We start from the raw sequence: 26,434 nt of genomic DNA, 5'->3' as shown, positions 1-26,434 counted from the left end.
TGTGTGTGTGTGTGTGTGTGTGTGTGCAGTGTAGTGTTAGCCCTGTGCCTGGGAGGATGCAGGCTGGGCTCCTCTGTGCTCTTGTCAGTGTGCATCTCTCTGACATTCCCCTTTAAGTAAACTCTTTCCAGCGCTGCAGAGCAGAGAATAGGGCCACTACATTCTCCACTTTCACATTTTAGCATTGGACCCAATGTGAGAGCCCTCATACAGTTTCAGCAAAGAACAGCAGGTGTATGGGTCACAATCCAGCTCGCTTCAATTTTTATTTGAATTTTTCCTCTGCAATCTCACAATGGATAAAACAGTGCCCTACTCCTCAAACTCCTCATAGAAACCCAGGCTTTCCAAGCATAATTAAATGATGTTTCTGCTCATTAAGCACAGAGCCCATGGAGTCAGTCTGTAGTCCTCTCTAGTGAGTATTTTTCATGCCTAATGGTGATTAGGGTCTAGACTCTAATGTGTCCTGTGGGTGGACCAATGACAGACAGGTGTGCTGTGGACACCCAAGCCAGGTGTGGCTAACCCAGAGAAATGGAAGGACAATGGCTATATGGGAAAGGGAAAGGGGGATACCTAGTCAGTTGTACAACTTAATGCATTCAACTGAAATGTGTCTTCCGCATTTAACCCAACCCCTCTGAATCAGAGAGTTGCGGGGGGCTGCCTTAATCGACATCCTCGTCATCGGTGCCCGGGGAACAGTGGGTTAACTGCCTTGCTCAGGGGCAGAACGACAGATTTTTACCTTGTCAGCTCGGGGATTTGATCCAGCAACCTTTCGGTTACTGTCCTCCTTCAGCTAAAGTACATGAAGGATTAAGGGAAAAACATGGACAAAATGCTGCTCAGTATAACTGGAGAGGGATGTTCGACTTGGTCTCACATGCCTATAGACCTGCGAGCCATGGCCATGGTACACTGGCCATAGGGTATTGTTTTTCCACCTGCACATGATAGTACTTTCCATGGTCAGCCGAGGGTGGATGTCCGGAGGATGTCCATCGCTGTCCATCGATTCATATACAATTCAGCTTTGCATGCATGGGTCTGTTCCAATTCCTGCTTCGAAGCCGTGATCTGAATGAAAGATGACATATCAATCCCTGGGGGCAGTAGGCAGCAGGCTGGTCACATGAGGCTGACCTCCCCTCCCCACTGGGCCAAGCAGAGCATCTGAGTGTTCATCTCAAGGTATGGAAAGAGAAAGAAACGTGAACAAGGTTCACTTGAGTCAGAGCTGCTCCATTATGTGCCTGCATGACATGACTGGTTAGTATCTCCACTACCACTCACTACTGGTAGCCCAGCCCGTGCCTCATCCTCCTCCTCCTCCTCCCAGGAATGATTAAATGTCTTTAGTCAGGACTGAATTAATGATGCACACAAAACTGCTTATGATTATGTAAAGCAGCCCTTCTAGGCTTCTCAGGGAAACTGCAGAATATCCAACTGGCTGGCAGGGCAGGTGGGGAGTTAATCCTATAAAATATAGAGCCAAAAAAAAGCCTTTCGTGAACTAACACTCTCACTTTACTCTTTTCCCCAATACTAGCTCTGACTTTGCTGATAGCTACTTTATTGAGGAAAAATGTACTTACAATGACTGATATGTGGTTGTCCCACCTAGCTATCTTAAGATGAATGCACTAACTGTATGTCGCTCTAGATAAGAGTGTCTGCTAAATGACTAAAATGTAAATCCAAATCAAATGTATGTATTTTTTTACATCAGCAGATGTCACAAATTGCTTATACAGAAACCCAGCCTAAAACCCCAAACAGCAAGCAATGCAGATGTAGAAGGATGATGGCTAGGAACAACTCCCCAGAAAGGCAGGAACCTAGGAAGAAACCTAGAGAGGAACCAGGCTCTGGGGGATGGCCAGTCCTCTTCTGGCTGTGCCAGGTAGAGATTATAAGAGTACATGGCCATTAAGGCCAGATTGTTCTTCAAGATGTTCAAACGTTCATAGGTGACCAGCAGGGTCAGATAATAATCACAGTGGTTGTAGAGGGTGCAACAGTTCAGCACCTCAGGAGTAAATGTCAGTTGGCGTTTCATAGCCGAGCATTCAGAGGTCGAGACAGCAGGTGCGGTAGATAGAGAGGAAGAGAGCGAGAGGGAGTGAGAGAGTCGAAAACAGCAGGTCTGGGACAAGGTAGCACGTCTGGTGAACAGGTCAGGGTTCCATAGCCGCAGACAGAACAGTTGAAACTGGAGCAGCAGCACGACCAGGTGGACTGGGGACGGGGACAGGCAGGAGTCATCAGGCCAGATAGTCCTGAGGCTTGGTCCTAGGGCCCATGTCCTCCGAGAGGAGAGGAGAGAGGGGTAGGGGGAGAGGGAGAATTAGAGGGAACATTCTTAAGTTCACACAGCACACCAGATAAGACAGGAGAATTTCACCAGATAGGACAGACTGACCCTAGCCCCCCGGCACATAGACTATTGCAGCATAGATACTGGAGACTGGTATCTATGCTACTGGGGGGGGTCGGGGGACACTGTGGCCCTGTCCGACAGGGCCAACCAAGCAGGATATAACCCTACCCACTTTGCCAAAGCACAGCCCCCACACCACTTGAGGGATATCAATAGACCGTCAACTTACTACCCTGAGACAAGGCTGAGTATAGCCCACAAAGATCTCCTCCACCGCACGAGGCCGAGGGGGCGCAAAACCGGACGGGAAGATAACGTCAGTGACTCAAGTCGAGTATAGCGAAAAAAGGCCTTGCACGATGTGATGCACCCCTCCTAGGAATGGCATGGAAGAGCACTAGTAAGCAAGTGACTCAGCCCCCGTAATAGGGTCAGAGGCAGAGAATCCCAGTGGAGAGAGCGGAGCCGGCCAGGCAGACACAGCAAGGGCAGTTCGTCACTCCAGTGCCTTGCCGTTCACATTCGCACCCCTGGGCCAGACTACACTCAATCATAGGACCTACTGAAGAGATGAGTCTTCAGTAAAGACTTAAAGGTCGAGACAGAGTCTGCGTCTCTCACATGGATTTTGTAAGTCGCTCTGGATAAGTGCGTCTGCTAAATGACGTAAATGTAAATGTAATAGGCAGACCATTCCAGAAAAATGTAGCTCTATAGGAGAAAGCCCAGCCTCCAGCTGTTTGCTTAGAAAATCTAGGGACAATAAGGAGGCCTGCGTTGTGACTGTAGCGTACGTGTAGGTATGTACAGCAGGACCAAATCGGAGAGATAAGTAAGAGCAAGTCCATGTAATGCTTTGTAGGTTAGCAGTAAAACCTTGACATCAGCCCTAGCCTTAACAGGAGGCCAGTGTAGAGAGGCTAGAAGTGGAGTAACATGATCACATTTTTGGGTTGTAGTCAAGATTCTAGCAGCCGTATTTAGCACTAACTGAAGTTTATTTATTGGTTTATCAAAAGCAGCACTAATGTCTAGGAGCACGAGAACAGATGCAGAGCCATGGTCTGACACCATTTAAAAGGTAATTTACCACCTTCACGAGTGCAGTCTCAGCACTATGATGGGGTCTAAAACCAGACTGGAGCGTTTCGTATACAAAATGAGAGGAATGGGAGATTCGATAAAAGCAGATCGTTTTTTTAATTTTCCGGGTCAATGTTTAGCTTTTTCAGGAGAGGCTTTATTACTGCCACTTTTAGAGAGTTTGGTACACATCCAGAGGATAGGCAGCCACTTATTATATTCAATACAGGAGGGTCAAGCACAGGAAGTAATTTAGTTGGAATAGGGTCTAGTAGGCAGCTGGAAGGTTTAGAGGCCATTACTATTTTCGTGAATGTGTCAAGAGATACATTCATAACAAGCTACCAAGAAGCCATTTCAGGCTATCAATCAAGTTAGAGTAGCTAGCTTGTCTAACTATATTAGCTGGCATTGGTGTTCAAACAGCTAAATCATTTTTTAAGTGGCAACTTTATTTTTGAAAACCTCCAGTCTGGTTTTTGTGCCCACCACAGCACAGAGACAGCCTTTGTTAAAGTGGTAAATGATCTTAGAGCTTACACAGACGCCAAACAGCTCTCTGTCCTTGTACTCTTATATTTAAGTGCTGCATTCGACACTGTTGACCATGATGTTATTCTGGACAGACTGGAGAGGTGGGTTGGCCTCTCCGGTCCAGTTCTGAATCGGTTTAGGACCTATTTAACCGGTCTAGAGTTCTTTGTCACCCTTGGTGAACATAACTCAGAGAAAATACATATTACATGTGGCGTTCCACAAGGTTTGATTTTGGGTCCGGTACTGTTCAGTTTATATATGTTACCCCTTGGCAACGTTATCAGAAAGCACAGCATTAATTTTTACTGCTACGCTGAAGATACACAACTTTACATTTCTGTGTCACCAGAGGATTTTAGCTCCACGGATAAATTATTAGACTGAATTAGTGATTTAAATTATTGGATGGCTCAAAACTTCCTCCAGCTAAATCAAGACAAGACCGAGGTACTTGTTGTTGGAGCCAAAGCAATCAATCCACGATTGTGCACCCCAATACATGTCAAGACATGCTTTTAAGTTATGTACCCAGTAAGTCCCTCAGGTCCTCTGGTACTGTCCTTTTAACTATCCCAAAGCCTAGGACCAAGAGGCATGGAGAGGCAGCCTCTGGAATAGCCTGCCAGAGAACCTGAGGGGGGCTGAAACTGGAAATATTTTAAAACACATATTTTTAGCTTTGCTTTTCCTTAGGGTACTTTTTAGTTGTTCAGTTTGTGTCCTTCTTTTGTTTTTTATCTTATGTTTGTTGTGTAGTAAAACAAAAAATGTCATAGTTTTTTTTCCTGTAAAGCACATTGCGTTGCATGTCTGAAATGTGCTGTAAATAAAGCTTGATTTGATTTGATTTGATGCCTGCTGGCAAATTTGGTAGCTGGCAAGGTTGGTAGACTTAAGAAAAGCAAGCAATAACTAAATGTACTGAATAAGACTCACATTCCTTTCAATATTTTACCAAGTTTTTAACATAGAGGCAGAGAAGCATATTTAGTTTCTTTGAAGAAATAACCACCAGTCAGGAGGATACAGACAGCTCAAGAGGTATATTTAGATATGCAGAAAAATATACATATTTTTGACAGTATTAAGCATAATAATTATGGCTCTAGATTGCAGGAAAAAGCTGTTTCAGGTGTTTGAAAAACTTCAGGACGGCCCCTCCGAATCTACCCCCCAGCAATCCTCACGTACTTTGTGCCCCCTCAGATTTTTGGGGTGCATGACGCCCCTGATTACAGCGCCCAGTATAACTAACTGGCAGAGTGATGTGTCTGTGTGTGAGCTGAGCAGATGGTGTTTAAATCACACTGCTGTGTTGTTCAGGTGTGAGTTAGCTAGCAGAGATGGAGACGCAACACCGCCTGGTGCCTAGCAATTTACATATGAAAGCTGCAACATGGATGCATGCTCCTGTTTAGGATTTTGGCTTGATACGTGTCGAGCAATATTTCAAAGTCATGCTACGTCTTTTGTTGTCAAGTGATTGGATTTAGCTAATCTCAGTTCTGTAGCTGTTTTTACCCCTCAGAGTTCCAAGCATGGGTACATTGGCCTATATGTAGTATGGGCGACAAAAGGATTGGGTGTGTTTGATTTGAGTGTTGGCTAATCAGAATCACTTTATTCGCCAAGTACATTTACACATACACAGAATTTGACTTAGTGAATAGATGCTGCCAGCAATAGACAATGTACAGACAGAGTACAGACACAAAGTCAATATAGTCAACATACAGGATATACAATATAAATACAGTGAACATAAAACACTGGAGTAAAACTGAGTTACAGTGACGATATACAATTTACAGCGGGAATATACAGTATCTATATATGCAGAGGAAGGGATGCTGCCGTGACAAATTTAGACCCCAATTAGTCGACTGGTCGATTGTTTCGTCTTTAGGCTACATTGTAGAATAATAGTGAAGACATCAAAACTATGAAATAACACATATGGAATATTGTAGTAACTAAAAAAGTGTTAAAGAAATCAAAATATATTTTATATTTGAGATCCTTAAAATAGCCACCCTTTGCCTTGATGACAGCTTTGCACACTCTTGGCATTCTCTCAACCAGCTTCATGAGGTAGTCACCTGGAATGCATTTCAATTAACAGGTGTGCCTTCTTAAAAGTTAATTTGTGGAATTTCTTTCCTTCTTAATGTGTTTGAGCCAATCAGGTGTGTTGTGACAAGGTAGGGAGGGTATACAGATGATAGCCCTATTTGGTAAAACACCAAGTCCATATTATGGCAAGAACAGCTCAAATAAGCAAAGAGAAACGACAGTCCATCATTACTTTAAGACAGGAAGGTCAGTCAATACGGAACATTTCAATAACTTTTAAAGTTTCTTCAAGTGCAGTTGCAAAAACCATCAAGCGCTATGATGAAACTGGCTCTCATGAGGACCGCCACGGGAATGAAAGATCCAGAGTTACCTCTGCTGCAGAGGACAAGTTCATTAGAGTTACCAGCCTCAGAAATTGCAGCCCAAATAAATGTTTCACAGAGTTCAAGTAACAGACACATCTCAACATCAACTGTTCAGAGGGGACTGTGTGAATCAGGCCTTCATGGTCGAATTGCTGCAAAGAAACCACTACTAAAGGACACCAAGAAGAAGAGACCTGCTTGGGCCAAGAAACACGAGCAATGGACATTAGACCGGTGGAAATTTGTCCTTTGGTCTGGAGTCCAAATTGGAGATGTTTGGTTCCAACCGCCGTGTCTTTGTGAGACGCGGTGCAGGTGAATGGATTATCTCCGCATGTGTATTTCCCACCGTAAAACATGGAGGAAGAGGTGATATGGTGCTTTGCTGGTGACACTGCATGTGATTTATTTAGAATTCAAGGCACACTTAACTAGCATGGCTACCACAGCATTCTGCAGCGATATGCCATCCCATCTGGTTTGCGCTTAGTGGGACTATCATTTGTTTTTCAACAGGACAATGACGCAACACACCTCCAGGCTGTGTAAGGGCTATTTTACCAAGAAGGAGAGTGATGGAGTGCTGCATCAGATGACCTGGCCTCCACAATCCCCTGACCTCAACCCAATTGAGATGGTTTGGGATGAGTTGGACTGCAGAGTGAAGGAAAAGCAGCCAACAAGTACTCAGCATATTTGGGAACTCCTTCAAGACTGTTGGAAAAGCATTCCAGGTGAAGCTGGTTGAGAGAATGCCAAGAGTGTGCAAAGCTGTCATCAAGGCAATGGGTGGCTATTTGAAGAATCTCAAATATATTTTGATTTGTTAAACACTTTTTTGGTTACTACATGATTCCATATGTGTTATTTCATAGTTTTGATGTCTTCACTATTATTCTACAACGTAAGAAATAGTAAAAATAAAGAAAAACCCTTGAATGAGTAGGTGTGTCCAAACTTTGGACTGGTAGTGTATATATATACACATATATGCGCCCATCTCAGTGAACTAATCCATTGCCGAGGCCTAGACTAAAAGCCAATTTATGCTTGATCCAAATATGTGGTTGGAGGCTCCATATGGAGGGTGTGATTAAATTGTGGAGCCTCCAGAGGCATGCAGAGGCCAAATCTAGCTCCGTACTGCGTCGCCATGCACCTCTCAAAATGTTGTTACATTTTGTAACAACAGTAGTACATTTACCGTTAATTCCTATAATTTCGAATCGACAATGTTTGTTACTTTGGTTACGGTCATTTATTTTTATGCATTCATTATTATTATTCCAGTCGTCTTGTTCTCATTGTCAGAGTGGACACATTGTTTGCAGTGCACAACCTATGCTACACTTGTGAGAAACAAGTTTTGGTTTATTTCATTCCATTTACGAGTTTTGTCAATTTAGCCATTGTCTTTTGTTTGGAGCGCTCATGGCAATGTTGAGTAAGGACACGCAAGTCTGTTTTTACATCCATTGAGAATTACAATAGTTCCTCAACGTATTTGAAAAATCTTTCCAGCTCTCTCCCTTTCGATAACCACTCATCATGAAAGGGAAAAATGTCATGCTCTGATCCAATAGAAACATCATAAAATAGGCCTACCTGATTACTTATCAGTGGTTGACCTGGACTGAAATAGGTTCCGGTACTCATTTTGGGTGCTGGTACTGTTTATATTTAGGTGCAGGAGCTCCACAATACATTTGAGCTAATATTGTATAAGAGAAACAGGAGCTCAAGCAGTAGAACTTTTGAGGTGTCGGTACTCAGCTCCGGTGAGCTCCTGCCCGAGTCAAGCACTGTTTCTTATCCCTTGCGCAAATAGCCTACAGCTGTGTCTGTCCCGAACTCACTGGCGAGGGAAACTCTGAGGGCCCAGGACGCTTCGGGCCGGACCCAAGTTAATAGTTGATACAATGTTTCAAGTTTGTTGCAGACAGGCTGTAACGTATACGCCGGGAATCAGGAAGCAGGTGCAGAAGGTGAGTTTAATAATGAACCAATACAGATGACCAAACATGAGCCGCGTACTGAACGTGAGAGAAAACATTACTACCTAATGACTGATGTCAACTGAGGGCTAAATAAAGGGGGAGTAATCAAGGAGAAAATGATGACCATGTGTGCGTAATGATGGGGAACAGGTTTGTGTGATATAGTTGCCAGGGCCGGTGGTTAGTAGAATGGCGACGTCGAGCGCCGGAGGGAGGGAGCAGGAGAAGGCGTGACACAGGCCATGTGTAGCCAATGTGATTTATAGGATATTTATTTTTTATGTAGGCTATTTTATAGATTTATGTAGGCTATTTTGACATAGTTGGCAATGGCAATAGAAGTTACTTTTTAGGTTTGTATCATTTTCATTTAGATTTGGATAGAATTTTGATTAACCACATGACAATGATTTTGATATATGAAGACGTTATTATAAATGAAATGAAACTGTTTCACGAAAATGTGCATATGAAAACCATAACTGCCACGCAGATCGGTAGAAATGGTAAGATAAATTGGCATTCCACATGAGAAAGTTTGCCGACTCCTTGTGTAGCCTATTACCGGCAACTTCAGGAGAGTAATGGCAGAATATGCGAAAGCCAGCAGGAGTGGAAGGAGAATAGTTGGGTCAGGTTAAGTTTTTTTTCTTCTGGTTATCTAGATCTCTCCTGCCATCTTGAGGCATTTGTCTTATTTCATTAAACCGTAAGCTTTAAGCGTCAGACAAGCTCAATGCATATAGTTGATTTTATTAAAACATATAGGGTATGTCCAAATATGGAAAAATACATGTTTACACATTTTTACCAATCGATTGGTCGAAAGAACAGACGACTTTCGGTCAACCAACATTTTTTTTAGTCGGGACAGCCCTAATACAGTGCATATACAGTGTTTGGCAGAGGTGTACATAGTTCAAATTCAGTATAGTGCCCTTATTACTATAAAAGGTCATTGATGGCAAGGTGCAGTGTTCGGCACAAATGTAAAGTATCTTAATCCCTATGAGCACGATAGCCAGGTCATAAGGACTTCATTTTGCACTCAACATAAAGCCCAGCTCTCCATGGGCTTTACGCCTACTTGAAATGTGGCACTTTAGAGAGGAACACCGAGCAGGACACTTAGGCCTACTGTACTGTAACCACTAGCCACTCCACTCCAGTACAAACACAGATAGGACTTAATACTGCAGCCTCCAACTCTTACAGTCTCGGCTACATACATAGCCACTTACTGTAAACACTAGCCTATTTTTAATGCACAAGAAAAGAACACTTGGCATCTGTTCGCTAGGGGCATGTTAGGGTGAATTGTCAAGCAGTGGAATAGTCCATGTGTGTATAGAGATGTTGTCTGAGTGAGTGCAGTATGTGGATGTGTGTGCGAGAGATATGTGCTGATGGGAGCGTGTTTAGCTGAATGGGGAGATGAAGACAGCTGTTTACTCCTTGCCTGACTGAAAGAGTTTAAATAGAGCCTGTGCTGCTCTGAGCTGAGCTGTGTGTTTGCTTTAGCAGCACTCTACTCTCATCTTCTCTCTATCTCTCTGCGTGTTATTGTCTTTCTTAAACACACTGGAAATAGATGTATTAATCCATCCTGCTATGTGACATTTAGCTTTCATTTCCCTCAACTATTCAGTTTTATGTATGTTTGGAGACATTTATGTTGACTATTTGCATCCTGTTTCTTGAGATTTAGCAGCATGTAGCCTATCCATATGTATGTCAATATCTAAGCTGATGAAGGAAAGAAAGATATAATTGCGTCATGTTTTCCACATTGTATGACTGCACTGTGTAGAAACCATATGAGCTGGCAACCACATCTGTTGTCGGTTGCTGTTACGACAGTACAGGAACTTACATTTGTAAATTACAGTGATTCAAAACCCTTGACTTTTTCCACATTTTGTTACGTTACAGCCTTATTCTAAAATGTATTAAATCGTTTCCCCCCCTCATCAATCTACACACAATACCCCATAATGACAAAGCAAAAGCAGGTTTTTAGAAATTGTTGCAAATTTAGAAAAAAAATACAAAAACTGAAATATCACATTTACATTCAGACCCTTTACTCAGTACCTTGTTGAAGCACCTTTGGCAGAGATTACAGCCTCAAGTCTTCTTGGGTTGTCACGCCCTGACCTAGAGAACTCTAGTTGGTTGGGTCAGGGTGTGAGTTCAGTTTGAGATCTATGTTATTGTATTTCTATGTTGGATCTAGTATCTGTACTTCTATGTTTTGCGTATCAGTTCATAAACACTATGCCATGGAATCGGTACGTCAAAAATCTCTTCACAACTATTTTGCGATCTATATGGGATGGCTATCAATCCTTTGGTCCTTAAATGAAACTGGTATACTTTTTTATTTATCACAGTTTTCTTTAACCAATTATGTTCTTTAATGCAAGGCCGACAGACCAGATAATCTTGTTTCTCATGGTCGGAGAGCCCTTTAGGTAACTTTTGGCTAACTCCAAATGGGCTCTCATGTGCCTTTTACTGAGGAAAGGCTTCTGTCTGGCCATTCTACCATAAAGGCCTGATTGGTGGAGTGCTGCAGAGATGGTTGTCCTTCTGGAAGGTTCTCCCATCTCCACAGAGGAACTCTGGAGCTCTGTCAGAGTGACCATCGAGTTCTTGGTCACCTCCCTGACCAAGGCCCTTCTCCCCCGATTGCTCAGTTTGGCTGGGCGGCCAGCTCTAGAAAGAGTCTTGGTGGTTCCATACTCCGACTGTGTTCTTGGGGACCTTGTGGTTCCAAACTTCTTCCATTTAAGAATGATGGAGGCCACTGTGTTCTTGGGGACCTTCAAAGCTGCAGACATTTTTTGGTACCCTTCCACAGATCTGTGCCTAGACACAATCCTGTCTCAGAGCGCTACGGACAATTCCTTCGACCTCATGGCTTGGTTTTTGCTCTGACATGCACTGTCAACTGTGTGACCTTATATAGACAGGTGTTTGCCTTTCCAAATCATGTCCAATCAATTGAATTTACCACAGGTGGACTCCAATCAAGTTGTAGAAACATCTCAATGATGATCAATGGAAATGGATGCACCTGAGCTCAATTTCGAGTCCCTTAGCAAAGGGTCTGAATACTTATGTAAATATGTTTTTTTATTTTTTATAAATTTGCCAAAATGTAAAAAAAACAGTTTTTGCTTTGTCGTTATAGGGTATTGTGTGTAGATTGATGAGGATTTGTATTTATTTTATCCATTTTAGAATGAGGCTATAACTTAACAACATTTGGAAAAAGTCAAGGGGTCTGAATACTTTCCGAATGCAATGTGTTACTGATTTTATTTTCTCAAGATCCTAGTGTACATCGTCATTTTGATCCTTTTTGAGGATCTGTTACTAGTGCACAGTATCAGAATTAGATTGTGTGTCAGTTATGTTGACGGTGGATTCCTATAGTGTTTCGCTGTGTGACATGCCTTTGAACTGTCCATTTGACATCATTAGTGTTAAAGTGGAACTGACATCATTTTAACAACATGAAATCTTATTAAAATCTGTTCATATACACCCCCAGGAAGAATTACATTTAAAAATATATATATTCTGACAAGCCAGCACTTACCAGCATATGGTCATTTTCAAGTTTTCATACATTCATAGAATGTTTGGGAATGACGTAGAGTAAGGCATGTGAAAGTTATATAGTTATATAGAGTGGGAAAGCGGCCATGCGTTTGGACAATTAATAGACACTGCTGTAAATAAAATCTAATAAAAACATCTGTCTTGTCCAGGACCGGAGTCTACGCAGACCAGTGCACCATAGCCAATCAGAGCTACAGTATGCCTATATACAAATAAGCAATTTGCCACATTCTCTTTGAACTGGACTGTGTATTTACAGACATTAGCAACAGCGTGACTTTAGATCATTGTCCTTGCTAGTTTGATTGTATTGACATTCACAGCTTTAGTTACAATTGTCTGTTTTTGTCCCAAATATTGATTAATTGTAACTAAAACAGTGCATCCCGAATGGGTGGAGGCAGCAAACAATGTACCAGGCCAGCTGTGATTTACAACCTGATAGCAACATTTTTGGACTACCAAGAAATGTATTGGTGAATTATATTAATCATGCATTGAACTGCATCCATCTATTCTGCCAACAATGCTTTACTGTACGTCATGGAATTTTTGGTCAAATATAACCTATTTTTAAAACCTCTTTTAAAGTTGGTTTTGTAGCATAAACTGGGCATTTTAAATGTTTGACTGATGTTATGATTGTTTGTTTCATATCTGTAAAGTAGTTGTCAGTTCTACTTTAATTGGTGTAGAATGGTGTAATATCCCAAGCCCTTAGAATACCATGGGGAGGTACTTAAAGGCTATTAGTGTTTCTCCTATATTCATTTAGAAGTGGTGGTCCACTACTGCTAAATTGTTGCCACTGCTGCAAAAAAAGGAAAACGAAATGTAAAGGACAATGGACTGGAAATGGCACAGTAAAGGTTAAAGTATACAGTATCTGTGTTAGTAATATTTTAGTTATATCCTACACTACTGTAAATAGTGTCATATGGCACTGAATGATGCAGTGTGGTCATGATCTGTGATCTAGTGAGTCATCTTTTCTGCACCACTTTTTTTTAGTATGTAGGCTATACAGTGGCCGTGTCCAAATACCCATTCTAGCGTACTACATACTTAAACGGCATACTATGTACTCACCGTCGCATACTATTTAGCACGTACCGTTTAGTAAAAAGTATGCAGTATGCCACGGCCGCAATGCAGTAGCAGCTTCTGAGTGGCTGAGTAGGTGGGGCGAGGCCGAGTGCGGGTGGATTTTTCCAAATTCAACAGACGCATCGCATTAACCAACCAGATAATAGTTAATTTCCAATTTGATTAATTTCTCTAAACTCTGAATAGAATAGGAATGGAGTTATAGGCCTACTCAGGCTGGTTATAGGCAGACTATCACATTCAACCCATCTATCCTATTTAAAAAGAACTGAAGACAGACAGATCATTTGGTTCCATTTCAACATATTTATTAGTAAAACTAGAGTGCTGTAACATTAAATTAAAGTGTTCACACCAAAACGTATCAAATGTTCAAATGAAAAGGCTATTGCACAGAAAAACGTGGACAGTCGAGTGCATCACAAATTCAGAACCGCAGGACAGCAACCTAATAAACTAAAGCATTGATCATTGGGAATGAGATCAGAATGACTGCTAAGGCTTGATCCATAATTTAAATAATTAAATAGGTAGCCTAAGCTAAAAAACTAAAACAATCTATATGTTCAAAGCAAAAGGCCTGTTTAACATGACATCAATAATGCAGCCACATCCCGAGTCCCCGGTGTCGATGCATTCAGTAATTAAAAGAAGGTTTAGTATTTAGTTTAAACGCTCTGACGAAGGCCAAGAGAACAATAAACACTTTTCAATGAGAAAACAGATATCCGACATGATTTCATTTTTCAAAATCCCATCTAATACAGCTGTAGCAGGCTCACTTCCTCTCCCGCCTTGATTTCAAGCTCCACTTTGAAGCAGAGTGTTACCAGGCTCTGTGCGCCAGAAATGCGAGACTGGGGACGACGTTACATAAACACACATACATCTAGGAGAGCAAAGGGACCGTGCTGCAAGCCATGGGCCAGCAACAAGACATGAGCAGTGTGTTTGTTTTTGAGTTTGAGCCGTGGGTGTATTTTTAGTTTGCACAGTTTACAGCTCTCTGTAAAAAATATCCTCCTTAACACATTCCTCATCGCAGTTATGTGACCCTGTTCTCATTCATCATCACAACTTGCTTTTCTACCCCACCGCCCTGAACTGTCTCACCCCCTCTACCCCTTATCCTGACAAGTCTTACCCCTTCACTCTCTTTGACCTCCACCCTGACGTCTCAGCCCCTACCTTCCTCTCACCTTCTCAGGCCATCACCCTGACCTTTCAGCCCCTACCTCCCCCTCTCTGGCCCTGGCCTGAACTCTCAGTAACACCCCTGTAGCTCTTCACCCTAGAGAGTGCCAGAGAGGAACACTGTCATGACATGGTGAACACATATTGCAGCTCTCAGAGCTAGCCTCCTACCTCCCTCAGGGCCAAATATCAGGATAGGGAAAGAGTTGGAAAGGGACGATACAGCTGTCATCCATCTGGCTCCATCTAAATTCTAGACAGTCTGATCAGGTGCAGTGGATTTACGCAAAGAGCCCCTGAAATAGACTTCTAAAGGCTCGCACACATCGCACATTTACATTTGAGTAATTTAACAGATGCACCAAATGTGGATCTAGCGTTCGTCTGCCGATCGTTCAGCATGCTGTGTTTTAGGGACCACACTCTAGACGTCTGACTGCCAACATTTTTCACGCGATTATACATGTAAAATGGGTGTGCACTGTGTTCACTAATTACACTGAGGTGCTAAGTACTCTCGGCCAGCAAACACTAACTCACACCTCAGAAAACCCATAAGAGACTGAGATGACCGCCTCTGTTCATCCACTTTGAAATCAGGGGCTTAGTGAACCATGAGGCCACTGTGGTACAAACAGTCTAGAGGCATCTCATCTACAGCCAAATAAATAACACTCACACAGTCAAAGTGGTCACTGGGTCCACTCATAATGTGTTGAGGCTGACTGTAGTGTAGTGTAGCTCTGTAGTCCATAATTGAAGAGGGTAAGAGACGTAGGTGACCTTACTGTTCTGGGCCGTGTCCAGGGAGGCGTAGTGGCTACCTGACCCCAGATCAGACCAGCCTGCTACAGTACTACTACCAGGTCCCTGCAGGGGAGGGGAGGGGAGGTGAAGGATAGCCCAGGGCCAACATGCAGTATCAACGGCCAGCCTGGTAAAATATTCAGCACTACACATAACTGACAAAGGGAAGTATCGTTCCTGATCGGTCTGTTACTTTATTGTATGTTTTGAAGGGACTTAACTCAAATACACACCTGTCTTGCACTTGAACAATACTGTGATTCTGGAATAACCATTTCTGGTGAAAAGTTGTGACTGACTGTAGTCCAGAGACAGTTTTACTGTATGTCTCATTTCTGAACAGGCTGCACAGAGTGTGTGTGAATGCAATGTGCACTGTTCTGTTAATCTTATTAAGCGTGTGCGTTTCATGTGTAATACCTCAAACCATGACAACAGTCCTCACCTAATCGTTTTCCTCAAAGTTGGCGGTATGTCACGCATCTCCACTAGTATTTGTAACAACCTAAGCATTATGAAACTTCTATTCGTTCGAATAGGCCTCACAAATGAGCAATTCAATTTGATCAAATCATCTCAAATGTTATTTATCACATGCGCCGAATACAACTGGTGTAGACTTTATAGAGAAATGCTTGCTTACGAACCTTTCCCAACAATGCAGAGTTAAAACATTTAAAAAAAAATAATAATAATATACAAATAGTAACTAACACGAGGAATAAAATAAAATACACAAGAATGGAACTATGTACAGGGAGTACCAGTTTCAGATGAATGTGCAGAGGTACGAGGTACTTGAGACAGATATGTACAAGAAGGCAGGGTAAAGTGACTAGGCATCAGGACAGATAATAATACCAATAAAATAAAGAACAGAGTAGCAGCAGCAAATTATAAATGTAAAAGTTTTTTTTTTTTGTGTGTTGTGTTGGTATGCGTGTGTGTGTTATGTGTGTGCATATGTAGTGTTTGAATTATGTTGACCAAATTCAACACTCATTGACCTCCATACAAAAAGTCCCCACTTCCATTGCTTCACACTTTATTTTCATGTGGACAGATTTGGGGGCTGAGTCAGCCCTCTCGCTTTGCCTCTTCTCTGACTACACTGGATTTGCAAATAACACATGGTAAGATATCATGAAAGAGACCCTAAAAGACCTGACATTTGAGGAGTGAATCTTCTTGGTATGGACTACATACAGTGGCTTGTGAAAGTATTCAACCCCCTTGTCATTTTTCCTATTTTGTTGCCTTACAACCTGGAATTAAAATGGATTTTTTTGGGGGGGGGTTGTATCATTTGATTTACACAACATGCCTACCACTTTGAAGATGCAAAATATTTTTTATTGTGAAACAAACAAGAAATAAGACAAAAACAGAAAACTTGAGCGTGCATAACTATCCCCCCCAAAGTCAATACTTTGTAGAGCCACCTTTTGCAGCAATTACAGCTGCAAGTCTCTTGGGGTATGTCTCTATAAGCTTGGCACATCTAGCCACTGGGATTTTTGCCCATTATTCAAGGCAAAACTGCTCCAGCTCCTTCAAGTTGGATGGGATCCGCTGGTGTACAGCAAACCTTAAGTCATACCACAAATTCTCAATTGGATTGAGGTCTGGACTTTGACTAGGCCATTCCAAGACATTTACATGTTTCCCCTTAAACCACTCCAGTGTTGCTTTAGCAGTATGCTTAGGGTCATTGTCCTGCTGGAAGGTGAACCTCCGTCCCAGTCTCAAATCTCTGGAAGACTGAAACAGGTTTCCCTCAATAATTTCCCTGTATTTAGCGCCATCCATCATTCCTTACATTCTGACCAGTTTCCCAGTCCCCGCCGATGAAAAATATCCCCACAGCATGATGCTGCCACCACCATGCTTCACTGTGGGGATGGTGTTCTCGGGGTGATGAGAGGTGTTGGGTTTGCGCCAGACATAGCGTTTTCCTTGATGGCCAAAAAGCTAAATTTTAGTCTCATCTGACCAGAGTACATTTTTCCATATGTCTGGGGAGTCTCCCACATGCCTTTTGGCGAACACCAAACATGTTTGCTTATTTTTTTCTTTAAGCAATGGCTTTTTTCTGGCCACTCTTCCATAAAGCCCAGCTCTGTGGAGTGTACGGCTTAAAGTGGTCCTATGGACAGATACTCCAATCTCCACTGTGGAGCTTTGCAGCTCATTCAGGGTTATCTTTGGTCTCTTTGTTGCCTCTCTGATTAATGCCCTCCTTGCCTGGTCTGTGATTTTTGGTGGGCGTCCCTCTCTTGGCAGGTTTGTTGTGGTGCCATATTCTTTCAATTTTTTAATGGTGCTCCGTGGTATGTTCAAAGTTTCGGATATTTTTTTATAACCCAACCCTGATCTGTACTTCTCGACAACTTTGTCCCTGACCTGTTTGAAGAGCTCCTTGGTCTTCATGGTGCTGCTTGCTTAGTGGTGTTACAGACTCTGGGGCCATTTCAGAACAGGTGTATATATACTGAGATCATGTGACAGATCATGTGACACTTAGATTGCACACAGCTGGACTTTATTTAACTAATTATGTGACTTCTGAAGGTAATTGGTTGCACCAGATCTTATTTAGGGGTTTCATAGCAAAGGGGCTGAATACATATGCACGCACCACTTTTCCGTTATTTATTTTTTATAATTTTTTTAAACAAGTTATTTTTTTCATTCCACTTCACCAATTTGGACTATTTTGTGTATGTCCATTACATGAAATCCAAATAAAAATCCATTTAAATTACAGGTTGTAATGCAACAAAATAGGAAAAATGCCAAGGGGGGCGAATACTTTTGAAAGGCACTGTATGCTTGTTAAGGATCTGATATTATGGAACTCTATTCCACATCAGGTAACTGATGCAAGCAGTGGAATCAGATTTAAAAAACTGATAAAAATACACCTTATGGAACAGCGGGGACTGTGAAGCAACACAAACATAGGCACAGCACATGCATACACACAAATGATAACATACGCACTATGCACACACATACATATGGATTTTGTGTTGTAGATATGTGGTAGTAGGGACCTGAGGGCACACACTTAGTGTGTTGTCAGATCTGTTATGAATGTATTTTAATGTTTTTTAAATTGTATAACTGCCTTAATTTTGCCGGACCCCAGGAAGGGTAGTTGCTGCCTTGGCAGCAGCTAATGGGGATCCATAATAAATACAAATACAAATATTATGGTGCTGGTTTATTTTGAATCTCAGTCCACATGAAAAGTGGGCTTTTTGGATCGCCTTGCTGTTTCAGAGCAAAATGAAGGGAATGTTTTTTTCTTAGTCACCACAGCAATTTAGCAAACCCACCATGGCTTCACAAGACACCCACACACTCATAATCCTACACGTACACATGCGCGCACACACACACACGTAACACACAGCCATGGACACACTCTCATACATAAACACAGTAAGTGCCTTAATGTATATTCCAATAATACCTGCATGCACACAATCATACTCCTACAAAATTACAGACAGACCCCCCCACATACACCTACACACTCCTCCTCCCACACCATCCATTACATAATCTTATATCCCACATATCTTACTTACCTCTAGCAGAAGGCAACTCAAGGTTCTCTACTCACAGTTGTTAGTTGGTATGGTACGTTGTGTTTTAAGCATATGCCATCGGCTTTAAGGATCTCATATTGGGAATGGGTTCTTGGTATTGAGAGCTCAGGAAGGAATATAGAGATACATTCAATTGTTCTATTTATTTCTGTGGTGACAAGTGCAGCACTCAAGATTGTAGCCTAGCGCTGCCTCTAAAGTCTTCCCCTGTGGTTCACTGTTCCGCGTCGCCTTAAGAAAACATGTTGGCCATGACAGAGCGGCCCTGGTGAAATTATATTAGCCTTGAATGCACCAGTCTTAAAGCTATGCAACTTGAGGCTTTCATTCTTTTCAATACTGCCAAAATGAATAATTGCATGTGCTTGCATAATGTTGACGTGCCAAATTTGAATGATAAACGACCTGCCATGCACAGTAACGTACCAAAAAAATATGCCTTTTGAGCCACTGAAGACTGAGGCAGTCATTGTGGATTTATAACACTAGAAAAGGCCTTTACCTCCTGCAGGTTTCTCCAGTGTATTCTCTATCTTTTACCTGTAACTTTTTAGACTGAAAGGTAAAACGAACACCAAAGCTGTGTATGTCTGTCAGTGGTGGAGTCTGTCTGAACTTTGATTGGTTAAGAGGTACTGTGTTTCCTCTGGGGACTGGGATTTACTGTAGGGGGTCGAGCTGGAGTCGAAGCTTGTGATTGGCTCTTGGGGATTGAGGTGAAGGCCTGGGCATCTTGGTGTGAACTGAGATACAGTGCCTTGCAAAAGTATTCACACCCCTTGGCGTTTTTCCTATTTTGTTGCATTACAACCTGTAATTTAAATGGATTTTTATTTGGATTTCATGTAATGGACATACACAAAATAGTCCAAATTGGTGAAGTGGAATGAATTTTTTTTATAAATAATAATAATTCAATAAAATAAATAACGGACAAGTGGTGCGTGCATACAGTTGAAGTCGGAAGTTTACATACACTTAGGTTGGAGTCATTAAAACTCGTTTTTCAACCACTCCACACATTTCTTGTTAACAAACTATAGTTTTGGCAAGTCGGTTAGGACATCTACTTTGTGCATGACACAAGTAATTATTCCAACAATTGTTTACAGACAGATTATTTCACTTATAATTCACTGTATCACAATTCCAGTGGGTCAGAAGTTTACATACACTAAGTTGACTGTGCCTTTAAACAGCTTGGGAAATTCCAGATAGGCTAATTGACATCATTTGAGTCAATTGGAGGTGTACCTGTGGATGTATTTCAAGGTCGACCTTCAAACTCAGTGCCTCTTTGCTTGACATCATGGAAAAATCTAAAGAAATCAGCCAAGACTCAGGAAAAAAAATTGGAGACCTCCACAAGTCTGGTTCATCCTTGGGAGCAATTTCCAAATGCCTGAAGGAACCACGTTCATCTGTACAAACAATAGTACGCAAGTATAAACACCACGCAGCCATCATACCGCTCTGGAAGGAGACGCGTTCTGTCTCCTAGAGATTAACGTACTTTGGTGCGAAAAGTGCAAATCAATCCCAGAACAACAGCAAAGGACCTTGTGAAGATGCTGGAGGAAACAGATACAAAAGTATCTATATCCACAGTAAAACAAGTCCTATATCGACATAACCTGAAAGGCCGCTCAGCAAGGAAGAAGCCACTGCTCCAAAACCGCCATAAAAAAGCCAGACTACGGTTTGCAACTGCACATGGGGACAAAGATCGTACTTTTTGGAGAAATGTCCTCTGGTCTGATGAAACAAAAATAGAACTGTTTGGCCATAATGACCATTGTTATGTTTGGAGGGAAAAGGGGGTCTCTTACAAGCTGAAGAACACCATCACATCCCTGAAGCACGGGGGTGGCAGCATGATGCTGTGGGGGTGCTTTGCTGCAGGAGGGACTGGTGCACTTCACACAATAGATGGCATCATGAGGAAGGAAAATTATGTGGATACATTGAAGCAAAATCTCAAGACATCAGGCAGGAAGTTAAAACTTGGTCACAAATGGGTCTTCCAAATGGACCATGACCCCAAGCATACTTCCAAAGTTGTTGCAAAATGGCTTAAGGACAACAAAGTCAAGGTATTGGAGTGGCCATCACAAAGCCCTGACCTCAACCTTATAGAACATTTGTGGGCAGAACTGAAAAAGCGTGTGCGAGCAAGGAGGCCTACAAACCTGACTCAGTTACACCAGCTCTGTCAGGAGGAATGGGCCAAAATTCATCCAAACTTATTGTGGGAAGCGTGTGGAAGGCTACCCGAAACGTTTGACCCAAGTTAAACAATTTAAAGGCAACGCTACCAAATACTAATTGAGTGTATGTAAACTTCTGACCCACTGGCAATTTGATGAAAGCTTAAATAAATAATTCTCTCTACTATTATTCTGACATTTCACATTCTTAAAATAAAGTGGTGATCCTAACTGACCCAAGACAGGGCATTTTTACTAGGATTAAATGTCAGGAATTGTGAAAAACTGAGTTTAAATGTATTTGGCTAAGGTGTATGTAAACTTCAGATTTCAACTGTATGTATTCACCCCCTTTGCTATGAAGCCCCTAAATAAGATCTGGTGCAACCAATTACCTCCAGAAGTCACATAATTAGTTAAATAAAGTCCACCTGTGTGCAATCTAAGTGTCACATGATCTGTCACATGATCTCAGTATACACTACCGTTCAAAAGTTTGGGGTCACTTACAGTGAGGGAAAAAAAGATTTGATTCCCTGCTGATTTTGTACGTTTGCCCACTGACAAATATATTATCAGTCTATAATTTTAATGGTAGGTTTATTTGAACAGTGAGAGACAGAATAACAACAACAAAAAATCCAGAAAAACGCATGTCAAAAATGTTATAAATTGATTTGCATTTTAATGAGGGAAATAAGTATTTGACCCCTCTGCAAAACATGACTTAGTACTTGGTGGCAAAACCCTTGTTGGCAATCACAGAGGTCAGACGTTTCTTGTAGTTGGCCACCAGGTTTGCACACCTCTCAGGAGGGATTTTGTCCCACTCCTCTTTGCAGATCTTCTCCAAGTCATTAAGGTTTCGAGGCTGACGTTTGGCAACTCGAACCTTCAGCTCCCTCCACAGATTTTCTATGGGATTAAGGTCTGGAGACTGGCTAGGTCACTCCAGGACCTTAATGTGCTTCTTCTTGAGCCACTCAACTCCTGGTTGCCTTGGCCGTGTGTTTTGGGTCATTGTCATGCTGGAATACCCATCCACGACCCATTTTCAATGCCCTGGCTGAGGGAAGGAGGTTCTCACCCAAGATTTGACGGTACATGGCCCCATTCATCGTCACTTTGATGCGGTGAAGTTGTCCTGTCCCCTTAGCAGAAAAACACCTCCAAAGCATAATGTTTCCACCTCCATGTTTGACGGTGGGAATGGTGTTCTTGGGGTCATAGGCAGCATTCCTCCTCCTCCAAACACGTTGAGTTGAGTTGATGCCAAAGAGCTCCATTTTAGTCTCATCTGACCACAACACTTTCACCCAGTTCTCCTCTGAATCATTCAGATGTTCATTGGCAAACTTCAGACGGGCATGTATATGTGCTTTCTTGAGCAGGGGGAACCTTGCGGGCGCTGCAGGATTTCAGTCCTTCACGGCGTAGTGTGTTACCAATTGTTTTCTTGGTGACTATGGTCCCAGCTGCCTTGAGATCATTGACAAGATCCTCCCGTGTAGTTCTGGGCTGCTTCCTCACCGTTCTCATGATCATTGCAACTCCACGAGGTGAGATCTTGCATGGAGCCCCAGGCCGAGGGGGATTGACAGTTATTTTGTGTTTCTTCCATTTGCGAATAATCGCACCAACTGTTGTCACCTTCTCACCAAGCTGCTTGGCGATGGTCTTGTAGCCCATTCCAGCCTTGTGTAAGTCTACAATCTTGTCCCTGACATCCTTGGAGAGCTCTTTGGTCTTGGCCATGGTGGAGAGTTTGGAATCTGATTGATTGATTGCTTCTGTGGACAGGTGTCTTTTATACAGGTAACACGCTGAAATTAGGAGCACTCCCTTTAAGAGTGTGCTCCTAATCTCAGCTCGTTACCCGTATAAAAGACACCTGGGAGCCAGAAATCTTTCTGATTGAGAGGGGGTCAAATACTTATTTCCCTCATTAAAATGCTAATCAATTTCTAACATTTTTGACATGCGTTTTTATGGATTATTTTGTTGTTATTCTGTCTCTCACTGTTCAAATAAACCTACCATTAAAATTATAGACTGATAATTTCTTTGTCAGTGGGCAAATGTACAAAATCAGCAGGGGATCAAATACTTTTTTCCCTCACTGTAGAAATGTCCTTGTTTCCGAAAGAAAAGCAATTTTTTTATTCATTAATATAACATCAAATTGATCAGAAATACATCAGTGTAGACATTGTTAATGTTGTAAATGGCTACTGTAGCTGGAAACATCTGATTTTTAATGGAATATCTACATAGGCGTACAGAGGCCCATTATCAGCAACCATCAGTCCTGTGTTCCAATGGCACGTTGTGTTTGCTAATCCATTTTAAAAGGCTAATTGATCATTAGAAAACCCTTTTGCAATCATGTTAGCACAGCTGAAAACTGTTGTGCTGATTAAAGAAGCAATAAAACTGGCCTTCATGAGACTAGTTGAGTATCTGGAGCATCAGCAATTGTGGGTTCGATTACAGGCTCAAAATGGCCAGAAACAAAGAACTTCTTTCTGAAACTCGTCAGTTTATTCTTGTTCTGAGAAATGAAGGCTATTCTATGCGAGAAATTGCCAAGAAACGGAAGATCTCGTACAACGCTGTGTACTACTCCCTTCACAGAACAGCGCAAACTGGCTCTAACCAGAATAGAAAGAGCAGTGGGAGGCCCCGGTGCACAACTGAGCAAGAGGACAAATACATTAGAGTGTCTAGTTTGAGAAACAGGCGCCTCACAGGTCCTCAACTGGCAGCTTCATTAAATAGTACCCGCAAAAAAACAGTCTCAACGTCAACAGTGAATAGGCGACTACGGGATGCTGACCGTCTAGGCAGAGTTGCAAAGAAAAAGCCATATCTCAGACTGCCCATCTTCATCTTTTATTTTTATTGGCCAGTCTGAGATATGGCTTTTTCTTTGCAACTCTGCCTAGAAGTTCAGCATCCCGGAGTCGCCTCTTCACTGTTGACGGTGAGACTGGTGTTTTGAAACTATTTAATGAAGCTGCCAGTTTTTCTGAGCCAGGCGGCACAATCAAATAAATTACAGTCGGACTCTAGTCATTTGTGTGTCTTAATTATTTAATCAAACAGTTCCTTAAAGCATCAGACAAGCTCCGTGCATATAGTTGATTTGATAAAAACACATAGGATGTGTGTGTATATATGGAAAAATACACGATTAAACAGTTCAACCAATTGATTGGTCGAAAGAACAGACGACCTTTGGTCGACCAAGATTAAAAAAGAAATAAATACCTGCAGTCAACTTGTGCAGTACGCTAGGAGATGAAGCAGATCGCGTTCTTCATTTCGCCTGTCACATAATTTTTCATGATGAAGCTTACCGTAGTTCCCCAGAACAGCAGCCAGTCACATGTTCGTGGTAAACAGCACAACGGGAGAAGGTGGGAGCTGGTGAGTCCATAGCGTTCTATATCTATCGGCAAGTCTCTTTTTGTTGTGCGGCCCACATGAGGTGATGAAGTTACACTTGTATGCTATTCACTACTAAATGTTTGCCATCAGATATCTTGTAACTGTGCTATACTCTCCAGCTGTGTATTTGGTTACTTGTTAGTTAGCTAAGTAAGTGGCTGAATTAATAAGGAGACGGGGTGTTAGCTTTCTGACATGTTTGAGAAGTCAAAGAGTTCTGGATGAGTTATCTGTACAGCTGCCATTTTTTCCCTGTGCTTCCCACTAATGTTTTTTTCCTCCTCTCCATTCTTTTCCCCTCTGCTTTGTTTAAACCATAGACTTTAAAACCAGTAGATAGTGATAGCGCTGACGTCATCCTAGTATTTCTATGGAAAACTCCAGATGGCGCTTGAAGCCGGAGGTATTTGAATTTGAAGCGTGCCATATTGCTGAATGGCACCAAAAAAATCGCTAAGGATTACGGTGAAAGTGGCCGTAACTAGCAAAGGATCATGGTCGATGTAGTCGTTTTCATCCTGGCTGAGAGAGTCAACCGGGAGCCTCCTCGTAGCCTGCCGGCCATGATTGGTCTGTGTCAGCACATGTAGTAGTCAGAATGGATCACTATGTAATTCAAATATCTCGATTTTTAGCTAACTTTAAAATAATTCACTGTGGGGATCGAACATGATCATAATAAACATATTTTAGAGCCCAAAATGGCTGTCTACAATTTTTTTGTTGTTGCCATTCTGCCGATTGTAATTTACATGGGCAGACCAGGCTTTTGACACTTTTGGTTGCGACGCCGTAGCAGACATCACGACTTCACGCTCCAGACTGGACACTGGGGGCTTGGTGGACACATGCTGCTCTTCCATCAGACAAACATGCATCACAACTTTGTTCATTTGCTCAATTTCTCTCATTTACTTTCACTAGTAAATGTCCACAGTCACCAAAAATGGCAACTAGCTATACTTTTATAACTTTATGAGCTGGATTTGCCTGTCTTTGCAATTAGTTAGCTAAAAGCATCCATGAGAATTCACTATTACTTGATAATAAAAAAATGAACGCACAATGGGCTTTTTTAAAAACATTTGCTGGTAATTCCGTAAATCCCAGGATGGCAGAAAAATGGGATGAAAGTATGAAAATCTGTATACCGCCCAAGCCTAGTTACAACCTCCCAGTAGACTCTCACAGTGAGTCAGTGTCCGTATACCCAACACAGAGACATTCATTCTCATGAAGCATGGAACTACTTTAAACAAAGCTTGACTATCTCAAACATACAGCACTAAAAAGCACAGCGCCATTATCAACACCATATTAATGCTAATGTATTCTGTGTTTTGACAGAAACCTTGGGAAGTCTGGCCTGAGGGTGTCCTGCCTTGGACTAGGTGAGTGGGAGACGGGATGGGGGGTAGCTGAGGGTCTGGGAGACAAAACTGTGTTAGAGGTGACTTCACCAGTAAGACAAAGTGAGCCACATAGGGAATTTATTTCACACCAAAGGCTTTTTCTAGCAGAGACGTGGGAGAGTGAGGATATGCCAGAAATACCAGCTGAGACCTTCTCTAACTGTTAACTAACACTGTTGCTTTGGTTAACTGTACCAAAGCCACAAATCTCTCAAAACTATCATTAAGAAGCTACGGTAATCAGTATCACTGCTTCTTCAACACCACTCTCCCTATGTATCGTTAATCTGAAAGACTACTAACACAGTCTCCCTTTCGTCTCTCTGCAGGAACATGGGTGACGTTCGGTGGGCAGATAACAGACGAGGTGAGAGCAGATGGATTGTGTTATTCTGTTATTCCACTTATCAATCAGTCAGTCAACACTCCCCAGTTTCACAACTCTCTACATGCTCCTACAGCCCACTGCTGCTCAGGAAGACTATTTCTGCTTACACTGCATTGCCATGTAGAATGGCTAGAAAACCAACAAATGTGCGATATGAATGAACCATTATATGAAC

General features: G+C 42.1%; 1 protein-coding gene across 5 annotated transcripts in view; it reads left to right on the top strand.

Annotated features, from left to right (window-relative positions):
• Nucleotides 1–26,434, top strand: part of LOC121577704 (voltage-gated potassium channel subunit beta-2) — a 125,596-nt gene that overhangs the window by 80,403 nt on the left and 18,759 nt on the right. For all 5 annotated transcript variants that reach the window (XM_041891518.1, XM_041891517.1, XM_041891520.1 and 2 more), the window contains 2 exons: nucleotides 25,807–25,850; nucleotides 26,201–26,238. In XM_041891518.1, coding sequence (XP_041747452.1) covers nucleotides 25,807–25,850; nucleotides 26,201–26,238 — 82 coding nt within the window. The remainder of the gene's footprint in view (nucleotides 1–25,806; nucleotides 25,851–26,200; nucleotides 26,239–26,434) is intronic.

This window comes from Coregonus clupeaformis, chromosome 12 (genome assembly GCF_020615455.1).
Source record: "Coregonus clupeaformis isolate EN_2021a chromosome 12, ASM2061545v1, whole genome shotgun sequence".
NCBI lineage: Eukaryota > Metazoa > Chordata > Actinopteri > Salmoniformes > Salmonidae > Coregonus > Coregonus clupeaformis.
This window is presented reverse-complemented; position numbering and strand designations above follow the sequence as displayed.